At 45.4% G+C, this 22,500-nt stretch overlaps 1 protein-coding gene across 9 annotated transcripts in view; it reads right to left on the bottom strand.

The window, feature by feature from the left end:
• The window catches only part of LOC127000128 (cell adhesion molecule Dscam2-like), a 162,923-nt gene that overhangs the window by 28 nt on the left and 140,395 nt on the right, over nt 1-22,500 (bottom strand). For 4 of the 9 annotated variants that reach the window (XM_050863554.1, XM_050863559.1, XM_050863579.1 and 1 more), the window contains 14 exons: nt 20,949-21,085; nt 19,621-19,807; nt 19,257-19,399; nt 18,515-18,734; nt 17,109-17,294; nt 15,590-15,883; nt 14,367-14,514; nt 13,465-13,667; nt 10,704-10,925; nt 9,707-9,910; nt 8,575-8,740; nt 5,793-5,954; nt 1,957-2,214; nt 1-886 (listed from right to left, as the gene is read on the bottom strand). The exon at nt 1-886 is cut by the window's left edge and continues 28 nt beyond it. In XM_050863554.1, the coding sequence (XP_050719511.1) occupies nt 2,142-2,214; nt 5,793-5,954; nt 8,575-8,740; nt 9,707-9,910; nt 10,704-10,925; nt 13,465-13,667; nt 14,367-14,514; nt 15,590-15,883; nt 17,109-17,294; nt 18,515-18,734; nt 19,257-19,399; nt 19,621-19,807; nt 20,949-21,085 (2,345 nt within the window). In that variant the 3' untranslated portion in view covers nt 1-886; nt 1,957-2,141. Of the gene's footprint in view, nt 887-1,956; nt 2,215-2,979; nt 3,739-5,792; nt 5,955-8,574; nt 8,741-9,706; nt 9,911-10,703; nt 10,926-13,464; nt 13,668-14,366; nt 14,515-15,589; nt 15,884-17,108; nt 17,295-18,514; nt 18,735-19,256; nt 19,400-19,620; nt 19,808-20,948; nt 21,086-22,500 lie in introns of those variants that run through there. The other 5 variants (XM_050863551.1, XM_050863571.1, XM_050863553.1 and 2 more) reach the window with 5 other exon arrangements.

Raw genomic sequence — 22,500 nt, 5'->3', positions numbered from 1 at the left:
TAGATACACAGAGAATTAACATATTACTGGTGTACATGAAAGGCTTATAGTCAGATATATTTCAGAGGCCCTCAGAAAAAAGTTGCTTCTTGCCATCAATCTTGTGTTTGCTGCCCATCACAGCCACTCTGCAGACTCTCAGTATCTTCATCATGTCCATTGTTGTTCATCACCTTGTCCAAAACCTGTCCATATCCTTCAATGACAAGATTGTATTTGCAACGTATACTTTTTGTACTACGAATATGATCGTTTCCCAAGAATTCCAACTGGCCATTCGCACTCAACAGTAGAGAAGTTTTGCATGTGATGTCTGCAAATAAGTGAGTGTTTACCATGATTAGCTGCCACTTCAGCCAATCAAAAGAGACAAAGACTAGGTGGGGTTGGCACTACAGTGAAACCAGATTGGCAAGATTGTTTTTGCATTGGCTTCCGCAGGTCCTTTCCTCCCCTCTGCCCTGCCACACAGCCCCAATGCATATCTCTTCCTCTCATGTGTTAGCTATAGGTAACACACGAGAGGAAGAGATAGGTGTTGGGACTGTGTGGCCGAGCAGAGAGGAGCAAAGGACCTGCAGGAGCTGACACCTTTCTGGCAGCAAAGGATATGGACAGATTTTGACCAAATGGTGAATCCACTACAGGGGATGTGATGAACATACTGAGGGAGCACCTGCTTAGTACACCTGCAGCTCAGTACAGGAATCCTCAAAGAGTTCCGCCAGTTCTCCGAGGTCCCGAGAGCTTGACTTGCGCGGCACAGACAGGCGGTGCAGGTGGTTCAGGATCTTACTGATGGAGTCACAGAGCTCAGAGGGAGTCACACACCTTGGCCGTGATGTTGGCGCTTCACTCGTTGGCGTCTTCAAGTCCAGCGTTTGAACTGGAAAGAAAAACATGGATTGGATCATGGCCATTTGAAGAACACGAAGTATGGGAAAGACCAGTAACTTGAGTCATCTCAGTGAGGGGGGCCATCTCTTTAGCTGAATGGTAGTGGTGGCTTCCTGGCTGGTTGGTCACAGGTTCAATCCCCAGCGTCAGAAATGTTTCTTTACCCCTTTCCAGTCTAAGATCACATTTTTGTGTATTCCTTTCCAGTTTGACACCAATAACTGTACCAACTTCGGTTACAGAGATGTCGTAGATGATGGGAAAGTGAATTTTGTAATGCCCAGAATCCTCTTCCCATCATCCACGGCATCTCTGTAATAACCAAACACACAAGAAATTGATCTCGGACTGGGAAAGGGGCAAACATACATTTCCTACACGAGGGATTGAACTCTCAACCAGGCAGACAGGAAGCCACCACTAGCATTCCGCTGAAGAGACACCTCCATAGCCGAGTGGGTTTTAAGGGGCTCTCCACATCAGGCAGGTCACTATACAAGGTCCTCTTTCCTCTAAGCTCCACAATTCCTCTGGACTCTGCTCTACACTTGCCATATCCCCTTTAGTAGGTCGTCTGTCAAATACAATAAGGCTTGATGATAACAAATACCATACCTGACCACTGCCTTAATCTAGAAAAGAGTAGAAATAAATTATTTTTGTGTGAGAAAGTATCCAATTAATAGCATGTCTGGCAGAGGTGACCAGTGCGTGGGGTGAAGGCGATGGCACAAGCAAGATAGTGTTCAGTGTTCAGACAAGAAAATGCAAGCAAGGTGATACACATTAAGCTTCAAGAAAATATTTATCATGCAAAATTAACTTAATATTCTTTCATTAATATCTCCTTTAGCAGATATTGAAAACACTGTATCCTTTCATTAATATCTCTCTTAGCAGTTATTAAAAACACTGTAGAGTTAGTAATGTTGAAATCAGTCACACCATGTCCAGTTTATGATCCCAATTACAAGAATGATGATTATTTTGATTTCACGGACTTACGATTTAATATATATACAAAACATTATTAACTCGCAGAAGAAAGAGTAAACTAACCATCCAGGAAGCACCCTCCACAAGGCTGCTATACAAACTGCCTGCAAGTGAGGTTGGGTAGAGGCGAGGCTGGGTTAGGTGAGGCAGTGCAGTTCAGCTGTCAGCCAAGTAGATCAGTCTTGCTTCAACTGCTGTGGTGGTGGTCACTTCTGCCGTGCACTTTGCCTAGATGTGTCTGTGGGGCGTTACCCTTTTCTGCTTCCAGCCAGCCGAGCACAAGCACATGAGCAGCATACCAGTGAAGCTTGCAAGCCATATCTGAAAAGGCGACCATTCCACACCCCATGCAGCGGCCTCCCCCTTCCCACCAGAGACACGGAACACTACGGGAAGACTGTGACCAATGTATTGTTACTTTGTAGGAAGGCTAAGTCCCTTGGAAATCTATCTTATAGCAAATAATATAAAGAGTTTCATTGAGACCATTCAGAGGTGCATCAGAGGTTCCCCAACTTTCTCATGCCTCTTTTGCTGTAAAATTAACATCCTCCCCAATTAGTTACTTAAGACAGCTGAAGATCCCCTAATTAAAAACTCATTCTTCAGATACACCTTTCAGCTTCACCCAGTGCATGCTTACCAACACAATACTATTTTCCAGCACTACTGTAAGGAGAGCACTACAGACCAAGAGACAGAAGATAACCCACCAAAAGCTGAATGGATGAAAACTACAAGAGGCTAGAAGATGAAGCTGGCCAGGGAGGGCTTACTGCATATTCTCGAGCTAGAAGTCAGTCCTGCATAAGATGTTGCCAAGGCTATGTTTGACCGAGATATAAATCAATCCATTAGAACAACAGAAAAGTAATGTGACGGCAAAAAATTCAAAGCAGATAAGATACAAATTCAAGACTCATGGATAATACTTAAATGCAAAATCAATAGGCTCTCCAAATTAAGGTTAATGAACTTAGATTGTAAGGAATTTCTATCTACCAGCAACAGGAAAAAGGGTTGGTTAGTTAGTTAGCAGAGAGGTTAACCAGAAGGACCAAATTTCAAGTAGTTACACACTTTGGGCACATGTAGTAATGATTTATTTGGCCTTAGCACATAGAGAGGTCAGAACCCCAAGTCACTACTTCCCACCTCTTTCCCGACGGAGAGGCGCGGCGGAGACAAATATTCTGTGGTTAGACTGGAAACTCGCGCACACACAAACGTTCACCCCACCCCACTCCCACACACTATATATGGAAACTTGAACACACACACACACACAAATACACACGCTCATGCACCCTTTCCCACACACATACACACACTAATATATACAAAGACAACAGTGATATGATGGAGTGATATGCAGCAGGTTTAGTACAATTATTAATCCCACTCTGTGTTAGTCTACGGCAAAATTACATTCGTGCGTGTCTCTTAAAATTCAGAATTCTTGGACTAGGGGGAAAATAAAACGTAACTACCAACCACGTGGGAAGTGTTTCGTATGGGGTCTGACCCGAGGATCACAATATTTTTCACACACACACACACACACACACATTACACCACCCCAAGCAGCCAATCACAATCTCCACTCAATACCCAAACAGACAACCGATAAAACCTCCACTACACATAGTCTAATCTGGAGTATTTATTTCCCTCACTGAAGTACGTATTTACAGAACGTGGAATATTCCGACATGGACTAGAAAGGGGTTAGGGAATGCTCACAACCCTCCGCCCATAACCTTGACCCAGCCTTAGTCCAACCCCAAGACTGAGGGTCACACGTGGATGCTGTAGTCCGTGGGAGGGCGAGGAGGGAAGGCCCGTCTGCAAGGTGATAGAATGGCCTGGGTTAGTGTGTTAGTGAGTATATTCCTAGTTTATTTGTCTTAATTTCTACACACCATTTCATTCAGTACTCATGTTAGTGATGAGAAAGCACGTTGAAGAACTGGGTCAACACTAACGTTATTATTACTGTTGTTACCAAGATACATGAAAGGGCATAGAGGAAAAATAGTAAATTCATGTAGTTAGTGTGTTAGTGAGTATATTCCTAGTTTATTTGTCTTAATCTCTACACACCATATCATTCAGTAATTATGTTAGTGATGAGAAAGCACCCTGAAGAACTGGGTCAACAGTGTAACGTTACTATTATTATTGTTACCGAGAATGAAACACTGTAACGTTACTATTATTATTGTTACCGAGAATGAAACACTGTAACGTTACTATTATTATTGTTACCGAGAATGAGAGGGCATAAAGGAAAGATTGGAAATTCCTTTAGACCCAAACATAGTCCCTTCAATGAGCTGACATGGATATAAAAACTAATGAGAGGCAGGTATTATTCATATAAGACTTGATCCCTTACACTACCAATCAATAAAAACTACAAAAATATTAAGTTTCACAATTATGTACTGAGGTTAGCGTGGTTAGTGGATTGTTCATAAATCAACCAACAGACAGTAAATTAAAGAAAAGAATAAGAAAAGGGGGGAGAAGCAATATCAGAAACAATAATTTATCTAAGTTTTTCATCAACAACTCAAAAACACACTACAGTGGCTGACATAATTCTTTAGTACCTCTGCATTGTTAGTCAGCTTAACCCGGTAGCAGCGACGGGCCAAATTTGTGGCTTTACCGTGTACCAGCGACAGTCCAAAATTTTGCCATGATACAAACCCCCCAAAATAGATGATGCAAAAACTGATCACAAATGTGTTGATATATAATCGACATGATTTGTGTGAGTGATGATATTTTCTCATTTTTCTCGCTTAGAGGGGCCTTTAAGAAACATGATCCCCGCAGCTACCGGGTTAAAAGACGCATACACACAGCTATTCTACTTGCTACTCACTACCATGCAACCAGAGTAGTATATCATATAGAATACATTTCATCCTATGTCTAATACTGCAAAGAGTAAGAGTAATGTTCTTTTTTGGCTACAGACGACGGCTACAGAAAGAGACGGCAACTTAACAACTGCACATAAGAGAACAGGAGCAAACAAGGCAGACAGGAACACCATCTGTCTTGTTTTATCAAAGAAAGATGAAGAGGAGGAAAGAACAGCCCATTCACCTCAAGACCAACCACTTAGATGTGTGATGCATATGCCAAAAGTAACACCTACAGGACTTGCACCAAAGCACGCACACAAACCATGGCCAGTTAACGGATACTTCACACCTGACACACTCCTTACAACTGCCTACCCAATAACTGATACACCATTTGACTGCATACTTCACATCTGGCACACTCCATACAGTTACTCACATTCCCGGCACCACATCTGATACCCACCAAACAATCATATACCTGACTCCAGAAATAACACACACGCCAGAAAAACCTGATGTCAGAACAAGCCTCATCACAAATGCACACAAATGCACAATTACACCACACCAAACTAGGAATAAGGCTACAATCACACCAAGAGAATTGAGTTGAATTGATCCACAGGAAATCTTGACCATTGTACATGACTCGCTACTCAAGAGGACATCATTTTGTATAGACTCTTCCACAGACCGTTCCAAGCGTGACTCTCATGGTGGGAATGAAACGCTGAGGAGTCCATGCAAAATCTAAACTCTGGAAAGGAAACTCATGGTCAAAGCCTTCTGTGAATCATCTCGGCTCAACTCCTTTGGGATAAATACAGCGTAATTTACCCTTCAGATCACCAAATACATCTAGACTGATGGACCAACCTAACCTAGACCAACAAGACGAACACATTCCTAGTGGCCTATCCCTCTCTAGTGGTCTACTCTTCCCTCTACTGGTCTATACTCCCCTTTCATGGTCTACCCTTCCCTCTAGTGGTCTCCCCTCCCCACTGTGACCCCCACCTGCCATGCTGCTGTGGCCTTCCCTTGTGACCTCCCTGTCCCAGGTCTCGGTCACACTCCGCCTCAGAGAGCTCACGGGAGTCAGAGAACCCAGTGGGGGGACGCAGGGGTCCCCCAACCGCCCCTTCCACAGAGTACACGCTGTCCAGGGTACTGCTGGGCCTGAAGGGAGGGGGCAGGGGTGGTCACAGCAGGGAGGTGGTGACTAGGGAGAGGGAGGGGGTGGAGGGAGGGGTTTTGTGGTGAGGTAATGGGGTGATGGGAGGGGGTGTATGGATGGGGTGGAGGTAGAGAGCATTGGATTCTGTCTGAGGGAGTAATGGGGGTGAGGAATAGGTGTGAAGGGAAAAAGGAATGGGGTGTGTAGTAAGGGAGGAAGGGGAGGATCTTACAGTGATGGGGAAGTAAGGGGAGTGAGAGAGTTCATTGTGAGGTGGGGAGGGGTTAGGTGGTGGGTGAAGGTGATTAGGAGTGGAAGGTTCTCACTAACCTCACAACACAAGGGTATGAGTGTGTGCATGACATGAATCAAGCTGTGAGAGACATGAGGCTACAATCAGTGAGTGACAAAATGACAGCTATATGCAGACATGAATTAAATCTCTCGCTCTATCTTTCAACTCACTCACTCACTCACTTTCTCTAGTGTTCCAAATGAGCCTTGTCCGTGCCCTCCTATCATGAAAATGCCAACATGATGCAAATACAAACAGGGAATTCCAGTGTACGGTACGACGTCTAAAAATACTGCAGTAAAAGTGACACACACACACACAGGCTGCAAACACCATTCAAAACACTACAGATTAATAGGGGATATATCATTGAGGAATTTAATACAACACAGGGAAGAGAGGAAGAGATTGCAACTAAAGGAAAATTATGCGGCAGAGGACTCCAGACAAGTTGCAATGAAAGTTTAAGTACATATGTGAATTTTTTGAGTTAGGACGTAGGAGTATGTGAATTTTTGTGCCATGGTTAACCCGGTAGCAGCGACAGGCCAAATTTGTGGCTTTACTGTGTAGCAGCGCAGCGACGGGCCAAATTTGTGCCATAATATAAACCCCCCAAAATAGATGATGTATAAATTGATCACAAATGCATTGATATATATTATGAAATGGTTTTTGTGAGTGGTGATTTTTTCTCACTTAGAGGGACCATTAACATGATCCCCGCTGCTACTGGGTTAATGGGAAACTTGTATGTGAATATATTTAGTCATAATGCACTGAAAACTTTTATGAATATTTGAGTTATAATTCACTAAAATGTTAAGGATGTGATTTCGTAGAAGTGCAAGAAGACATGATGCACCCAATATTATCAAACTTCTGGAACTGTTAGAAAAAAAAACTATCAGTTATCCCATGAATGAACTTGATATTCCAGGACTGTAATACTTTAAACTTATCAGCCTTTAATAAAACTCAAAATTGCCTCTTGGGTTTGAGAGTCCACTGGGTGCAGGCAATAAGGTTTCTCTATGACTGGCCTGAGAGAGCGGGGAGACAGAGGAGTAAATAAGTTATAAGGGAAGGCAGCGAGACAGGAGCTCAACAGATGGAGGAGTAAATAAGTTATAAGGGAAGGCAGCGAGACAGGAGCTAAACGGATGGAGGAGTAAATAAATCATAAAGGAAGGCAGCGATACAGGAGCTAAACGGATGGAGGAGTAAATAAGTTATAAGGGAAGGCAGCGAGACAGGAGCTCAACAGATGGAGGAGTAAATAAGTTATAAGGGAAGGCAGCGAGACAGGAGCTAAACGGATGGAGGAGTAAATAAGTTATAAGGGAAGGCAGCGAGACAGGAGCTAAATGGATGGAGGAGTAAATAAGTTATAAGGGAAGGCAGCGAGACAGGAGCTAAACGGATGGAGGAGTAAATAAGTTATAAGGGAAGGCAGCGAGACAGGAGCTAAATGGATGGAGGAGTAAATAAGTTATAAGGGAAGGCAGCGAGACAGGAGCTAAATGGATGGAGGAGTAAATAAATCATAAAGGAAGGCAGCGATACAGGAGCTAAACGGATGGAGGAGTAAATAAGTTATAAGGGAAGGCAGCGAGACAGGAGCTAAATGGATGGAGGAGTAAATAAGTTATAAGGGAAGGCAGCGAGACAGGAGCTAAACGGATGGAGGAGTAAATAAGTTATAAGGGAAGGCAGCGAGACAGGAGCTAAACGGATGAGTGACAAAGACAGGGAGAACAAAAAGACAGTAAAAATAGAAAACCAAGAAAGTTAAGCAAATAGAGAAAATATGCAAGGACATGACTGCAAATAAAAAGTAAAAATAGCCAGAGGGGGGAACTTTTAATGACACACAGATGCTAGGAGGCAGAGAATGAAGCAGGGATGGAGGGAGAAAGCAAATAAAGCCATAAGAGAAGCAGAGGTAGAGAATGCAAGACAGAGGCGGAGTTAGCAAAGCAGTGATGGAGTAGGAGGGACAGAGGTGTAGTGAGAAAGCAGAGACAGTGAAAGAAGCAGAGGAAAAGATAAATATTGAGGAGTAAGAAGCAAAGACACAAGAGATAATAAATGAGCAGGAGAGAGAAAGCAGAGACAGTCAAAGAAGCAGAGGAAAGGATAAATATTGAGTAAGAAGCGAAGACACACGAGATAATAAATAAGCAGGAGTGAGAAAAGCAGAGACAGTAAGTAGAAGCAGACGCCAAAGATAAAAAAAAAAAAATCCCAGCAGAGTAAGAGAAGCCAAAAGACAAGAGAATCAGGCATAGGGGGAGTGAGGGAGAGGACGGGGGCTAAACGTTCACCTCAGGCCCTGTGAAGGTGTTGGAGCAGGTGTACAGGCATGGAGTCTGTGAGAGGCATGCTGAGGGTGGGTGGGGGGGAGGTGCTGAGGTCGGCGGGGGGGCACGGGGGAACGCTCGTCATTGCTCTCTGTGCTGGAGTCTGGCGGGTGGAAACTGAAGTCAGCACCTGCGGAGAATGGCGTAGAATTAGGTCGGTATTATAAGATACTTTCCCTTCTCACATCATCTATTTCTAAAGGTCAAAGAGGGGATCAATCGGGTTCTAATGAGCGTTTCTTTAGGTTCACGGTACAGAAGAAAGGTCAAACTACCACCAGGGTCATAAAAGTATTCCTGGAAATGCCCAAAACTCCTACGAAAGGCTTGTCAAATATGTGTTCTTGGGCGACGAAATGTCTTATAATGCGACCCTTATTATTAGTGTCCTCTGCTCGGGCTCAGGATGCAGAGTGTCCCCCAAAATAGTTTATATGGATTCGTTTACGGTATTAACAATTTTTACTGTACTGGGGTCATATTCTTATACATTCAAGCCCCAGGCACATATATTTGACAAGGCTTTCGCAGTAGTGTCCCCAAAATAGAACAGAAATACAATGTTGAAATAGTTGGTTAGATAATACCGGCCCCAGACATGATCGGGGTATAGGTTAAGGGGGCACTCAAATAGAAATAGCAATAGGTAATGTTAGAAATACAAATACATAGATGAAAACTTGGAAAGTTTCGTTTAGTCGGCGCAACATTTGTGGTCATATGCCGGAGAGAGACAGAAGGGGAAAGAATTATAGAAGGACACAGATATCAGGAGACGGGACACAACCCCCGATTAATACCTGGTACCCATTCACTACTGGGTGGACAGGGGCGTAGGGTATCGGAAAAGCTGCCCAAATTTTTCCACTCCGCCCGGGAATCTAACCCGGGTTCTCTCGGTTGTGAGCCGAGTATGCTAACCACTGCACCACGAAGCCCCCTACAAATAGATGAAATAGAAACTGAAATAAGAATATCAAGTTGAAATGGTTAGAGAATACCGGCTTTGGAGATGATCAGGGTAGGTTAAGGGGGCACTCAAACAAAAGACAGACCAATCACAGGTAACTCTAATGGCACCTCCTCACTTTCTCACCTCGCCTGAGCCTGACGGGCACCTTGTACGTGTCTCGCGTGCCGCCCCGCACCCCGCTGGGACTGCCACTGGTGTCCTGCTCACTTTCCGAACCCCCGTGAGCCTCGCCTTCCTCCTCCTCCACCTCCTTCTTGACTCCACGCCGCACCCCGCCCCGCACGCACGAGATAGGGAGGGTCTGCTGGCTGGATATGCACGCGATCTCTGCAAAACACGCGGTAATGAGACCTCAAGACCTCCTCGCGGGTGATACGGCGAGGCTGAAGGTGAGGAGAGGAGCTAACGTTACCAGGGTCATGCAGGCAGCCATCACACCATCATGCAGGCGGGCAGGCAAGGCGAGCATATTCCCAGCGAGAGGCGGAGGGCTAAGAGGTGGCAGAGGCGGCATGCGTAGTGAAGGAGAGGGAAGAGGAGCTGAGCCATGACACCGTGAAGCTGCTTCGTTGGAGCGAGTCGAAGCCATTCCCAGACAAAGCGAGAAATTAAAGAGCTGGAACTAGTAAAATCAATCAGATCCTTTACTGGCCGGACTGAAGGGCTACTATGAAAGGTAGGGTTGGGTAAGGTAAGGAAGGGCAAGGGTAAGGTAAGGAAGGGCAAGGGTGGGGTAAGGGAAGGGGAGCAGGTATGTCTAGAAAATCTGCATCGGAGAGGAGGGGAGGGCAACGCAGACAGACTGACCACCTTACGATGAGCTACGGAACCAGAAGGAGGAGGAGGAGGAGGGTTATTCGGGCTGTGAAGGAGGTGGAGGAGGTAACTAGGGAAGGTCAGGTAAGGGATAGGAAGAGTGGGGAAGGGCAGGGAAGGCAATAGAAGGGATAGGAAGGGCAGGGAAGGGATAGGAAGGGCAGGAAAGGGATATGAAGAGTAGGAAAGAGCAGGGAAGGGTAGGAAATGGTAGGGCAGGGCAGGGCAGGGCAGGGTAGAGCAGGGTAGGGTATGGTAGGGTAGGGTAGGGAGGGGTAGGGTAGGGCAGGGGGTCAGGTCTTACCCACGGAGGCACCGGCTGCTGATCCTCCACCCCCGTCACGCCGCCGGCCGCCCAGGATGGAGGACCTGGGGGGGGCGGGCTGGCCCTCGAAACACTCTTGGTGGCCAAAGGTGTGAAACTGTAATGTGTAGTCGAGTGTGCCCCTCCCTGATCCCGGGGGCACGGCGGTCCCCGGGGGCATGCTGAAGGTGGCGTAGGGGCAGATCTCGTAGGGCTCGTCCACTGCCGGGCGAGACGAGGCGGCGGTGAGGCGGGAGGAGCGGGGAGAGGGAAGGGCGGAGGGCGGAAGGGAGGGAGGACACGGGGAACGGTGGATGGAGGGGAACGCTATAGTCACCCCAAGGAAACCCGATAAAAGGGCGTCTTTCTCAGTCTATACGTTATACTAAACTGAGGCAATAATCGGCTAAGGTTGTTTACGGGTCAATGTCAGTGTCAGGCTATGGACGAGTTTAACAAAAAAAGTTGCTCTGAGTTCATGGTTGGGTATATCTCAGCCATTCCTAGTCAACGCAGAGTCAAAACGTCTCACCAAGTAACATTAGTAGTTTTCAGTAAGTCAAAAGTAAGTATCAGTAGTAGTCTTCAGTAAGTCAAAAGTAAGTATCAGTAGTAGTTTTCAGTAAGTCAAAAGTAAGTATCAGTAGTAGTTTTCAGTAAGTCAAAAGTAAGTATCAGTAGTAGTCTTCAGTAAGTCAAAAGTAAGTATCAGTAGTAGTTTTCAGTGAGCCAAAAGTCGTGTCCGGGAACGTAAAATAAATCTGATGGAGTTCAAATCACAAGTAAGCTAAGTATTAGGTCAGACGTAAACTATCTTCTGCACGTCACACGCAGCCTACAGATACATAAACAAGAAACACGCATCCAACACTGACTAACAGATAACAACACAGTAATGACACGCACGCAGTCTTGAGTAGGAACGTCAATGCAAGTCACACAGAAAGGAAGGGGGAATCTCTCTACATCACTGACTCATGATATAACGATAATAGGGACGAGGAGGATGAGGATGAGGGTGAGATAAGAGTGAACACAACGGGACGCAGCTGAAGCCATAACGCAGCACCATCACAACCTCGAGGAAGCAAAATGAAGACAAAAAAAGAAGAAAAGACATCCGCAAGTGACACTATACAAAGAAAACTTAATATTCAGGCTGACCGCGAGAAAAGTTTAAGTCTGTCGCAATAAACATACAAAAAAACACATCAACAGGAAAAGTAGACACCGTGATGATGATAAAACACAAAAATCAACACTAGATCTTAACACATGACCAGAAAATGAAGGAAAAACGGGAGGAAAAACAAACTGATGTATAAAAACAGACAAGACAGAGACAGAGGGATAAAAAGTGGACGAACTGTAACAAGCTTTTCTGGGGGAAGTGGAAAGGACGAACACGTAGAGGAGAACTAAGAAGAAGCACAAAGACACGGATTTTGTCACACATTTAACGGCACCACAGAACTACACAGTGATTTAGTAGTAATGGACACACACACACACACACACACACACACACTAAATACTGAAAACTAAAGGCATAAATAAAGTTGATGATTGGTTATGATCACGCGCGAGTGAAAATCATAAGTATTAGCAGAGGTATTAACAGTTTCAGTATATTAGTGCTATTAGTTAGAACAGCAGCAACAACAAAGTCAGCATTGTTAGTATTAATCATTAGTATTACAGCATTAGCAAGGCCAAGATTTACTATTATTATTATTAGTAGTAGTATCAGCATTGTTAGTATTAATCATAGTGTTACAGCATTAGTTAGGCCAAGATTTACTATTATTATTATTATTATTATTATTATTATCATTATTATTATTATTATTAGTTTGTTAGATTATAGATAACAGGACCGCATTGTTTTAAGAGTAAGACCTGATCACCCCAAATTTCTCTCCCTACTACTTTACAAAGGCGTTAGTTTACTATTTAAGGCGGTCAGGTTACTGTTTGGGTTAGGTTAGGATGCTACCACTTAAGTGAAATGAGGGACTATTGTTGGTCCTCTATTGGTGGAGCTACGTTCAATATTTTTGTGGGTAACATTTTTTTTTTTTTTGTTACGTTGAGAGAGGGGGTCAGGTTACTGTTTGGGTTAGGTTAGGATGGTTAGGATGCTACCACTTAAGTGAAATGAGGGACTATTGTTGGTCCTCTTTTGGTGGAGCTACGTTCAATATTTTTGTGGGTAACTTTTATTTTTGTTAAGTTGAGAGATTGGGATTCGTATGTTTGAAACCTGACCCTCTTTTTAGTTTGATTGTGTTACTATTTGATGGGGGTTAAGTTACTCTTCCTTAACAGTCAGGATCACCGTTGCCAGATTATCGTACTCAAGAGCCGCGTATTTACCGGTTTCTGGCCCATAATTGTTGCCAAGAAGCACCAATAATTAACCATTTAAGCGCTTGCCATATATGAAGGCAGTTATTTGGGCGATGAAAGCAGTTTTTGGGTTGGAAATCGGCGAACATAAAGAGACGGAGTACGACAATCTGGCAACGTTAGTCAGGATTTGGTGCGTCTGAAATAGGGTTCTTTTTTCGTTATATTGGGCTACTGATTTCTTGGTATTGCGTTACTAGTATTGCAAAAGTGACCAGGTAGTTTCAGGTATGTAATTTTTCTAGTGCGGTCCTGTCATCTAGAATATAAAAAAAAAAACGCGATAAAACACCAAACAGTGACATTGAAACCAATAAGTAACAATAACAGGACACACGGACAGGAACAGTACCGGAATAGGCCTCGTCGTGTTTGCTGCGAGGGCCGGGCGGGGGCGAAAGCTGTTCCTGGCTGTCGTTGTGGTGGTTCTGGATCTCCGCGAGGGAGCGACTGTACGTGTTGCCGCCGCCTCCGCCTCCTCCTCCGCCTCCGCCTCCTGCCCCGCCGCCGCCGCTGCTTCCACCACCGTCAGCACCTTTCATGAACTGCGCACGCCTGGAAAATGAAAACAAACACCATTACAGTAGGCAAATGGGATACTGAACACAGTAGATTTTACAGAACAAAAAAAAAGTAAGAAGAACGAACGTATAAATAAGAAAAGACAAGTCAGGTAGAACAAACTTTTGGGAGGATGACTTATACTACGTTATTAGTGCCTAGGTATAGCTCCGACCAACACAAGTGGCAGCAATCTCGGTATTTACAAAGAAGAGATAACAATATACGATTTAACACTGCGTACACTCAACGCCACTCTTAAATGCTTATCTAATGTTTCCAGTGGTAATATGATTCTGAAAGAGCACACCTAACCTAACCTAACTCTGAAAGCCTTATACTTAACCCACTAAGAATACGTACGCCTGCATTTAGAAGTGCGATAAGTAAAGTTCTTAAATGTCCATATGAATGATGAGTTTAGTGAATAGAAACTTCAGATGTTTCTCTGGTATTACTAACTTTCAAACGAGCAAGCCTACCTAACCTAACCTAAGCACAAAAAGAAACATGCCTGCATTTGAACAAGTAGTTTAGGATACAGCTCAACGATACAACAAAAACAAAATAATATATTGGGTGTATTTTTACAAGCACACATAAAACAATTTAAAAAAGCACCCAATTTCGATAGCGTATCATTTTCTCTTTTTTTCTATTCTACACAGCGAGGGTCAGGCAGGCACCGCTTACCCTCTGGAGACGAGAAGCCCCACGCAGAGGAGGAGGGCGAGGGTGCAGGCCACGCCGGAGACCACGGGCGCCAGGATGTGCGGGTCTAGGTAAAGGGGAGAGCCGCGCCGGTCCACCACCTCCACCACGGACTCCGGCGCGAGGGTGGCTGCGGGGCGGGAGGCGAAGATAACATTAATATTAGAGAAACTGCAATAACACAGTGAAAATATCCGTAATTAATATTTGGTTGGAGGTTCATATATATACGTTTTACTGTAGGGTGAGGTTGGTAAGGCAAGGGTAAAACAAAACAACAGACAAAACCCCTTAAGTCGCTGCCCCAACAAAAATTACATTAACACTGACATAGAGGTTAATATATATACATTTTAGGGCAAAGGAATAAAGACAATGGCAATATAAAACAATAAAAACAACCCTAACTCGCCTCCCTAAGAAAACGACAGAAAAGGTCACAATTGGATAATCGAAGCATCAGCAAGGTCAATCGCGATACCAAAACATTTCTCAGGTGGTGCTTGCCGCGAGGTCGGTGAGAGGGGGAGCGAGGGGGGAAAAAAGAGGCTGCGTGACGGGGAAGACGAGGGGGCGGTGAGGGAGGTGGGAGGAAGGGGTTGCGTGGCCTACCTGTCTCGGCTTACAACTCGTTACTCGCAACACTCGCAACAAAAGGAGAATGTAACACTCGGAACACACAAAGGAAAATGGTCGAACGTGTTGTGTGATGGAGCCTCTTTCTCTTCATTAGTGGACTTACCTTTTGAACTATTGTGATGAAAATGTCGGGGGTTTGTTTTGTATTTTTATGTATGTGCCGTTCTGTTTCCGTGATGTTTAGCGACTATTATAAAATAACGAAGCGATTTTAAGTGGTGCGGGTGAATAGCCTTTCCGTTGAATAACTTATGAAATTATGAACTGTGGGGAAACAATTAGTTTGGTAGTTAATAAAGCATTAAATCGATCTCAAAAACTATACATTCCGCCACTATCAAATGACACTAAATACTTGTACCCTCAAAACTGGTCCACTCACTTATGTCCCCGAAAAGAACAACAGAAAAAAGTCAAACATAGAAAACACAAACAAATGAGAATCACCCCCAACCTCACAACTCCCCCGGCCCGCAACACCCCAATCTTCAATCCCCACAGTCCCCTACCCCCTCGTACCCAATCCCTGACCCCCAACACCCAAAAACCCCTCCTCACACACTCACCTCCAGTCAGCGAGGCCGTGGCAACATCATAGGTGGCAGTGGTGGCCCCGGCGGTGTTGTGGGCCGTGATGCGCAGCTGGTACCATGTGAGGGGCGCCAGGTCCCCGAGGGTGTAGGAGTCCGTGTCCCCAGCGAGGTGTGAGGCGGCGGCGCTGAAGGAGGCCTCGGAGTGCGCGCGATACTCGACCTTCCAGCGGACGATCGGACACCCGCCGCTGGGCCACGTGTACAGCTGCAGCGTCACCGAGGAGGAGTTGACGCTCACGAGGTCTTGGTGGCGCGGCTGTCGGGGAGCTGGGAGAAAACGGGAAGACTAAAGTTAGAAGGGTAGTATAGAGGAATAGAGAAAGGCAGTTGCAGGAAGGGCAGTGTAGAGGGATAGGGAAAGGGACAAAAGCAGTTAGGTTAGTGCTGCTTGTTGTGGGCCTGTGAGGTAGAGGGAGGAACATGAAGGTTAGTAACGAGGAAACGCAAACGGGGAGGCAAAGACAGTGGCGGTATTGTTTTGGCGCTGCGAGGGACGGGAAGACAATACCAGGTAGGACTGTATATTGAGTAAACGGAAATAGGACAATAGCAGGAAGGGCAGGATCGAAAATAGGAATGAAACACGAAGAGTAAAATCTGTGGCCTTCGGAAATATTTGTTGTGTGAACCAAAAGCGTCCGAGTTTACGCACACAAGTATATCGCCTGCACTCACTCCACACCCACTCACCAGCACGCCCTCACAAGGAACACTGGAGAGGCTGAAAAATCGGAAGCGGAGTGGAAAGACGAACCCGAGCAAACGAAACTGGTTCAGGATCACGAGCTAACGAGTCTCTGCTTTAAATATACGCACTGAACATGGTAGGTATTACTGGTGATTGTATTATGTGGATGTGTGGATGTATGACGTGACACCACAACTACAATCACTGAGAAAGCAAAAATATGGGCAGAAAAACATCCCAATCACCATTACTACCACTATTTTTTTATAGGTCTTGATCATCACCACTATCACCACCACCACTACACAGACTATCACCATCACCATTATTATTACCATCACCACCATCCGTATCACAATATATCTACCATCACCATCATCATCACTGCCACCATTACATAGACTATCACCACCACCACCACCACCATCCACCACCACACCCAACATACACCAACACCAACAATTTATCACCACTATCTACCGCTGCGCCATCCCTATCACCACATAAAGTCACCACCACGCACCACCACGCAGTCATCACCAACAGCTGACTGACACTACCGGAGGGGTGGCGGCAGCTGTCAACTCCCTCCCCCTCCCTCTCCCAACCATCAGTTTCCTGGTTCTCTCTCTCTCTCTCTCTCTCTCTCTCTCTCTCTCTCTCTCTCTCTCTCTCTCTCTCTCTCTCTCTCTCTCTCTCTCATACACTACAAATCCAAACCAACACACAAACACACACACACACACATATACACCACTACAGCACCACCATCACCACCACATCACCACCACCACCACCACCCACCAGCGCCTCGAGTTCTGGTGTTGACGGTGCGCGAGGCCTGTCCGCGGCCCACCAGGTTCCTCGCGGCAACCTGCAGGTGATAGGTGGAGCCACAGCGAAGCTTCTGCAGCACGTGGGTCGTCTCGCCCGGCTCCACCGCCTCCTCCAGCCACTCCCCACCCTCCAGCCGGTACCGTATGATATAACCTGAAGGAGGAAAAAAGTTGGAAAGTTTCGTTTAGTCGGCGCAACATCTGTGGTCATATGCCGTAGAGAGACAGAAGGGGAAGGAATTATAGGAGAAGGGAACAGACCCCAGGAGACGGGACCAACCTGAGGGAGGGGACGAAAGGGGAGGTGGGGTGGGTAGATAGAATTCGGGGTGAGTTGATCAAACATAACGAGGGGAGAGGAAAAGATTGGGGAGGGAGGGGAGGAAAGGAGAGGGTTGGAAGGGTGGAAGAGGTGAGGAATGATGGAATGAGATAGTAAAGAATGAGAAAAAGGAACGAAGGGTGGGATAGTCGAGAGAGAGAGAGAGAGAGAGAGAGAGAGAGAGAGAGAGAGAGAGAGAGAGAGAGAGAGAGAGAGAGAGAAGGTAAAAGAAAGGAAAGAGAAAGAAGAAAGAGAAAGAAGAAAGAAAGAAAAAAGAAAAAAAGAAAGAAAGAAAGAAAAAGAAAGAAAGAAAGAAAAAAAGAAAGAAAGAAAGAGTTATCGTAAACGGAAGGGAAGGGAAAAGAGTGGAGGGAAAAACAAAAGGCGTAAATAGGTTGATTAAGGTTTACAAAAGGGAGATAAAGAGGGAGAAAGGGAGACAAGGGGGAAAAAAGGGAGCCATAAAGAAGGGAGAATGGGAAGGGTAGTGTAATGGGTTTATGCTGTTAACTGTCATTTTTGTAACCTTTATTTTTTTCAACCTATAAAAGCAGACTGAAAACATCTCTCTCTCTCTCTCTCTCTCTCTCTCTCTCTCTCTCTCTCTCTCTCTCTCTCTCTCTCTCTCTCTCTCTCTTTTCCTCTCTCTCTCTCACTTTTCCTCTCTCTCACTCACTTTTCCTCTCTCTCACTCACTTTCCCTCTCTCACTCACTTTCCCTCTCTCTCACTCACGTTCCCTCTCTCTCACTCACTTTCCCTCTCTCTCACTCACTTTCCCTCTCTCTCACTCACTTTCCCTCTCTCTCACTCACTTTCCCTCTCTCTCACTCACTTTCCCTCTCTCTCACTCACTTTCCCTCTCTCTCCATCACTTTCCCTCTCTCTCACTCACTTTCCCTCTCTCTCACTCACTTTCCCTCTCTCTCACTCACTTTCCCTCTCTCTCACTCACTTTCCCTCCCTTGCCTTCCCTCTCTCACTTTCCCATTTACTCCCACTCACTCCCACTCTCACTTTCCGTCACACTCTCACTTTCACTCACTCTCTCACCTGTTATTGGCTTCCCCCCGTCGCCCGCGGTATGCCAGGACAGGTGAATCGTAGTCTCGGTGGAGTATTGGACACGAAGGGTGGGGGGCGGGGGCGTCTCCACCACCCTCACCGCCCACAGAGCCTGGTCCCGCCCGCTGGGGTTGTGGGCGTGACACGTGTAGTTACCTGAGGCCGCGGAGCTCACGGCGGGCAGGTGCAACGAGTGGTCCGGAAGCTTCTGTAGGTGGGGGACAGATGGAGTTAGTGGAGAAGAGGTGGAAGAGAAAGATAGACAAAGACAAAGAGGGGATGAGAGAAAAGAGACACAGAGGTACTAAAAGAGGAGTGTGATGATGGTGGATGGAGAGAGAGAGAGAGAGAGAGAGAGAGAGAGAGAGAGAGAGAGAGAGAGAGAGAGAGAGAGAGAGAGAGAGAGAGAGAGAGAGAGAGAGAGAGAGAGAGAGAGAGAGGTGGAGGAAGAGGAAAGGAAAGGAGGATAGACAAAGGTTGCGGATGGAGAGGGTGACGATAACACGATGAAGAAGGAAAGTGGATAGATGAAGTTAGAAGATGAAGTAAATAAATAAAAAGTGGAGGAAGAAAAAGGAAAGTGGATAAATAGATGGGAAGCAAAGAAGTAGAGGAAAGAGGAGAGGGGAAAAGGATAATATTGCCATGACGTGTTTGGAAGAAGTTACGGATTTGCTTCTCTCCCTCTATCTCCCCCTCCCTCTCATTCCCACCCCCCATCCCCTCTTACCTGTGAGTTTGGGATGGTGTCTCGGCCCAGGTGAGTCCATTTGACGAGGGGCGCGGGCTGGCCAATCACAGAGCAGGGGAGAGTGAGCTGAGCGCCGGCCTTCACCTCCACCGCCTGCCCGAAGGATCTCACTCTGGCCGGGACTTGAAGAGAGGAGAAGGAGGCGTGTAAAGGGAGGAAGCGCAGACAGAAAGCAAACACAAACAAACACAAACACAACCCTCCCACACACACCCTGCCTGCCCCTGCCCTCCCACACACACCCTGCCTGCCCCCGCCCTCCCACACACACCCTGCCTGCCCCCGCACTCCCACACACACCCTGCCTGCCCCTGCCCTCCCACACACCCCTCACGTTCCTTACCCGTAGTAGAAGGAGCTTGGGACACCACTCTTGAGGCCTCGCCCTCCCCAACACGAGTCGACGCCTTCACCCACATCTCGTAGCGGGCGTGGGCGTCAAGACCGTCCACCTCGCGGCTTACCTCCTCCCACGGCGACCTCACCCCTGCAGCGCCCTCCACCGGCACTACCACAGTCCGGAGAGCCTGCTGGAGTTGAATGGTGATGATGGTGATGATGGTGAGGAGGTAACGTAGGTGTGGTGTGAAGTGGAGTTTGGTGGTGATGGAGGGATGATGGAAAGGAAAAGGAGGAGTGTGATGGTGATGGTTGTGGTGAGGGGAAGGTAGGGAGGTGGAGTATGTAGGTAGTGTGGTGTGGTGTAGTGTCGTGATATGGTGATGAAAAGGGAGGTGTGTATGTGGTAATGGCGGTGGTGATGGTGGGGGTGATGGTGGTGGTGGTGGTGGTGGTGGTGGTGATGATGGTGGTGGTGGTGATGAAGTGAAAAGGTTGGACAGTAAAGTGTGGTGATGTATCTGATGTCTTTTTTTTACTCTTCATCCTCTCTCTTCTCCCATTCTCCCTCTTCTCTTCTCCCTCCCTCTCATTCTCCCTTCTCCCCTCACCCTCCTCCTCCCCCTTAGCTCTCCTCCCTATCCTCCTTTCCTCTCACATCCCCTCCTTTTTGAAACACTCCCTCCCTACCTCCTTCTCTCCTTCTCTTTTATATCCCTTCCTCCCCTCTCCCTCGTCCCTTTTCACCCTCCCTTCCCATTCTCCCTTTTTCCCCTCACCCTCCCTTTGGTCTTCTTTCCCATTCTCTCCCTTTTTTTCATACTCTTCCCCCTCATATCTCCCTCTCTCCCTTCTCCCTCGTTCCCTTTCACCTCCTCTCCCATTCCCCCTCTTTTTCCTCCCTTTACTCTCGTTTCACATTCTCTCCCTTTTTTCACTCCGTCACCCTCCATAACCTCCTCTTCCCTTTTTTATTCATTCCTCCCTTTCTCCCTCGTCCCTCTTCACCCTCTATATCAATTCTCTTTTTTTTCTCACCCTCTCTTTGCTGTCCTCCTTTCATATTCTCTCCCTTTTTTTTCATTCCTTTTCCCTCCAATACCTCCTCTTTTGACCCTTCCTCCCTTCTCCCTCGTCCCCCTTTGATTCTCTCTCTCTCTCTCTCTCTCTCTCTCTCTCTCTCTCTCTCTCTCTCTCTCTCTCTCTCTCTCTCTCTCTCTCTCTCTCTCTCTCTCTCATGTCTTCTATATCAATTCCTCCCCTTCTACCTCCCCCCCTTCCAACCCCCTTCCTCAGTCTCCTCCCCCTCCGTCTCCCCAGTGCAGTACATACCCTGTGGGCGTTGAGGGGGCGGTAGTACAGGGTGTAGTGTGTCAGGACGCCGTTGGGTCGCTCCGGGGGCAACCACGACACCACCACAGATTGGGGGCCGGAGGGCAGGGCGCGGATGGCTGACGGCGGACCGGGGACTGGAACGGGAAAAAAAAAAAAATAGTAGAGAAAAAAGGAAAATGTAGAATTGGCAGATTAAAGTAGAATAAAAGTTAGATTAGGTTAGGTAAGGTTAGAATTGAATAGAAAAAAAAGGAGAGCTCAAGTGGAGAAATAAAGAAAAATGAAGGTTAGATTAGATTAGGTTAGGTTAGGTTAGGACTGAATAGAAAAAAAAGGAGAGCTCAAGTGGAGAAATAAAGAAAAATAAAGGTTAGGTTAGGTTACGTTAGGTTAGGACTGACGCGAAAACATATTTATAGAATAGATAAAAAGGAGAGCTTAAGAGGAGTACAAGAAAATATAGGTTAGGTTAGGTTAGGACTAAAAAGAAAACAAATATATGGTTGAGAAAAAAAAAGGAAATCTAGAAGTGGACGGATAAAGAAGAATAAAGGTTAGGTCAGGATAGGTTAGGTTAAGACAGAAAAGAAAACACATTATACATTACAGTAGAGAAGAAAAGGAAATCTAAAACTGGAAGAATAATGAGAAATACCGGGGACTGCAAAGAACAAATACAGTAGAGGAAAAAACAAATTGAAGGTGAAAGACTAATATACAATAAACACCAGGAACTGTAAGGAAAAAAAACATGCATAATGGAGGAGAAAAGCGAATCTAAAAGAGAAAAAAAAAAGCAGAATGATGTTAAGGTTAGCTTTAGTTTAGATTATGTTAAATTAGCAAATGAAAGCTGAGAAATAAATAAATGAATGAAATAAGTAAATACATAAAAGTGGTGAGATGAAGAAGAGCAAGTGAGCCTGTAGCAAAAATACATGGAAGGAATAAATGAACAGAAGTAAACAGATAAATAAAAGTAGGAATATAAAAAAAATATAGCGAAGCAGTGACGAAAATAAATAACATAAACAAATGCATGAATAAATAAATGAATGAAAGGAATTATAAACGAGAAAACTACAAAAAAAAAAACGACGTAAAGATGAAATACTAAACCAGAAACGAAAGAGAATAAGAAAAAAAGAAAAGAAAATTAGAATACGAACATCAGGAGAAAATAAAATAAATGATACTGATGTTGTTTTGAGGTAAGAGAAACACGCACTGAAAAACAAAACAAAAAACAACGACAAGGAAATACAAGACAGCGAGATGTTAAAATGAAAAAGTGAACCGGAAACGCGAGAGAAAACAGAATAATACAACACATGACAAGAAACGCCAATAAAAAGAAAAAAAATGTTGTGTATCTCGAGAGTAATAAATATAGGAAGAAAAAATATGTAGATGAGAGAATAAAAGAAATTAAACGCTAAGCCAGAAACAGGAAGTAGAAGAAAAATGATAAGTAAATAAAACAAAAACGATTACAATGATTATATAAGAAGAGATTAGAATAGAAAATAATAGATGAAAAGAGAAGAAA

Source organism: Eriocheir sinensis, chromosome 2 (genome assembly GCF_024679095.1).
Source record: "Eriocheir sinensis breed Jianghai 21 chromosome 2, ASM2467909v1, whole genome shotgun sequence".
NCBI classification, from domain to species: Eukaryota; Metazoa; Arthropoda; class Malacostraca; order Decapoda; family Varunidae; genus Eriocheir; species Eriocheir sinensis.
The sequence above is the reverse complement of the archived record's forward strand: the minus strand, read 5'-3'. Positions and strand labels throughout refer to the sequence as shown.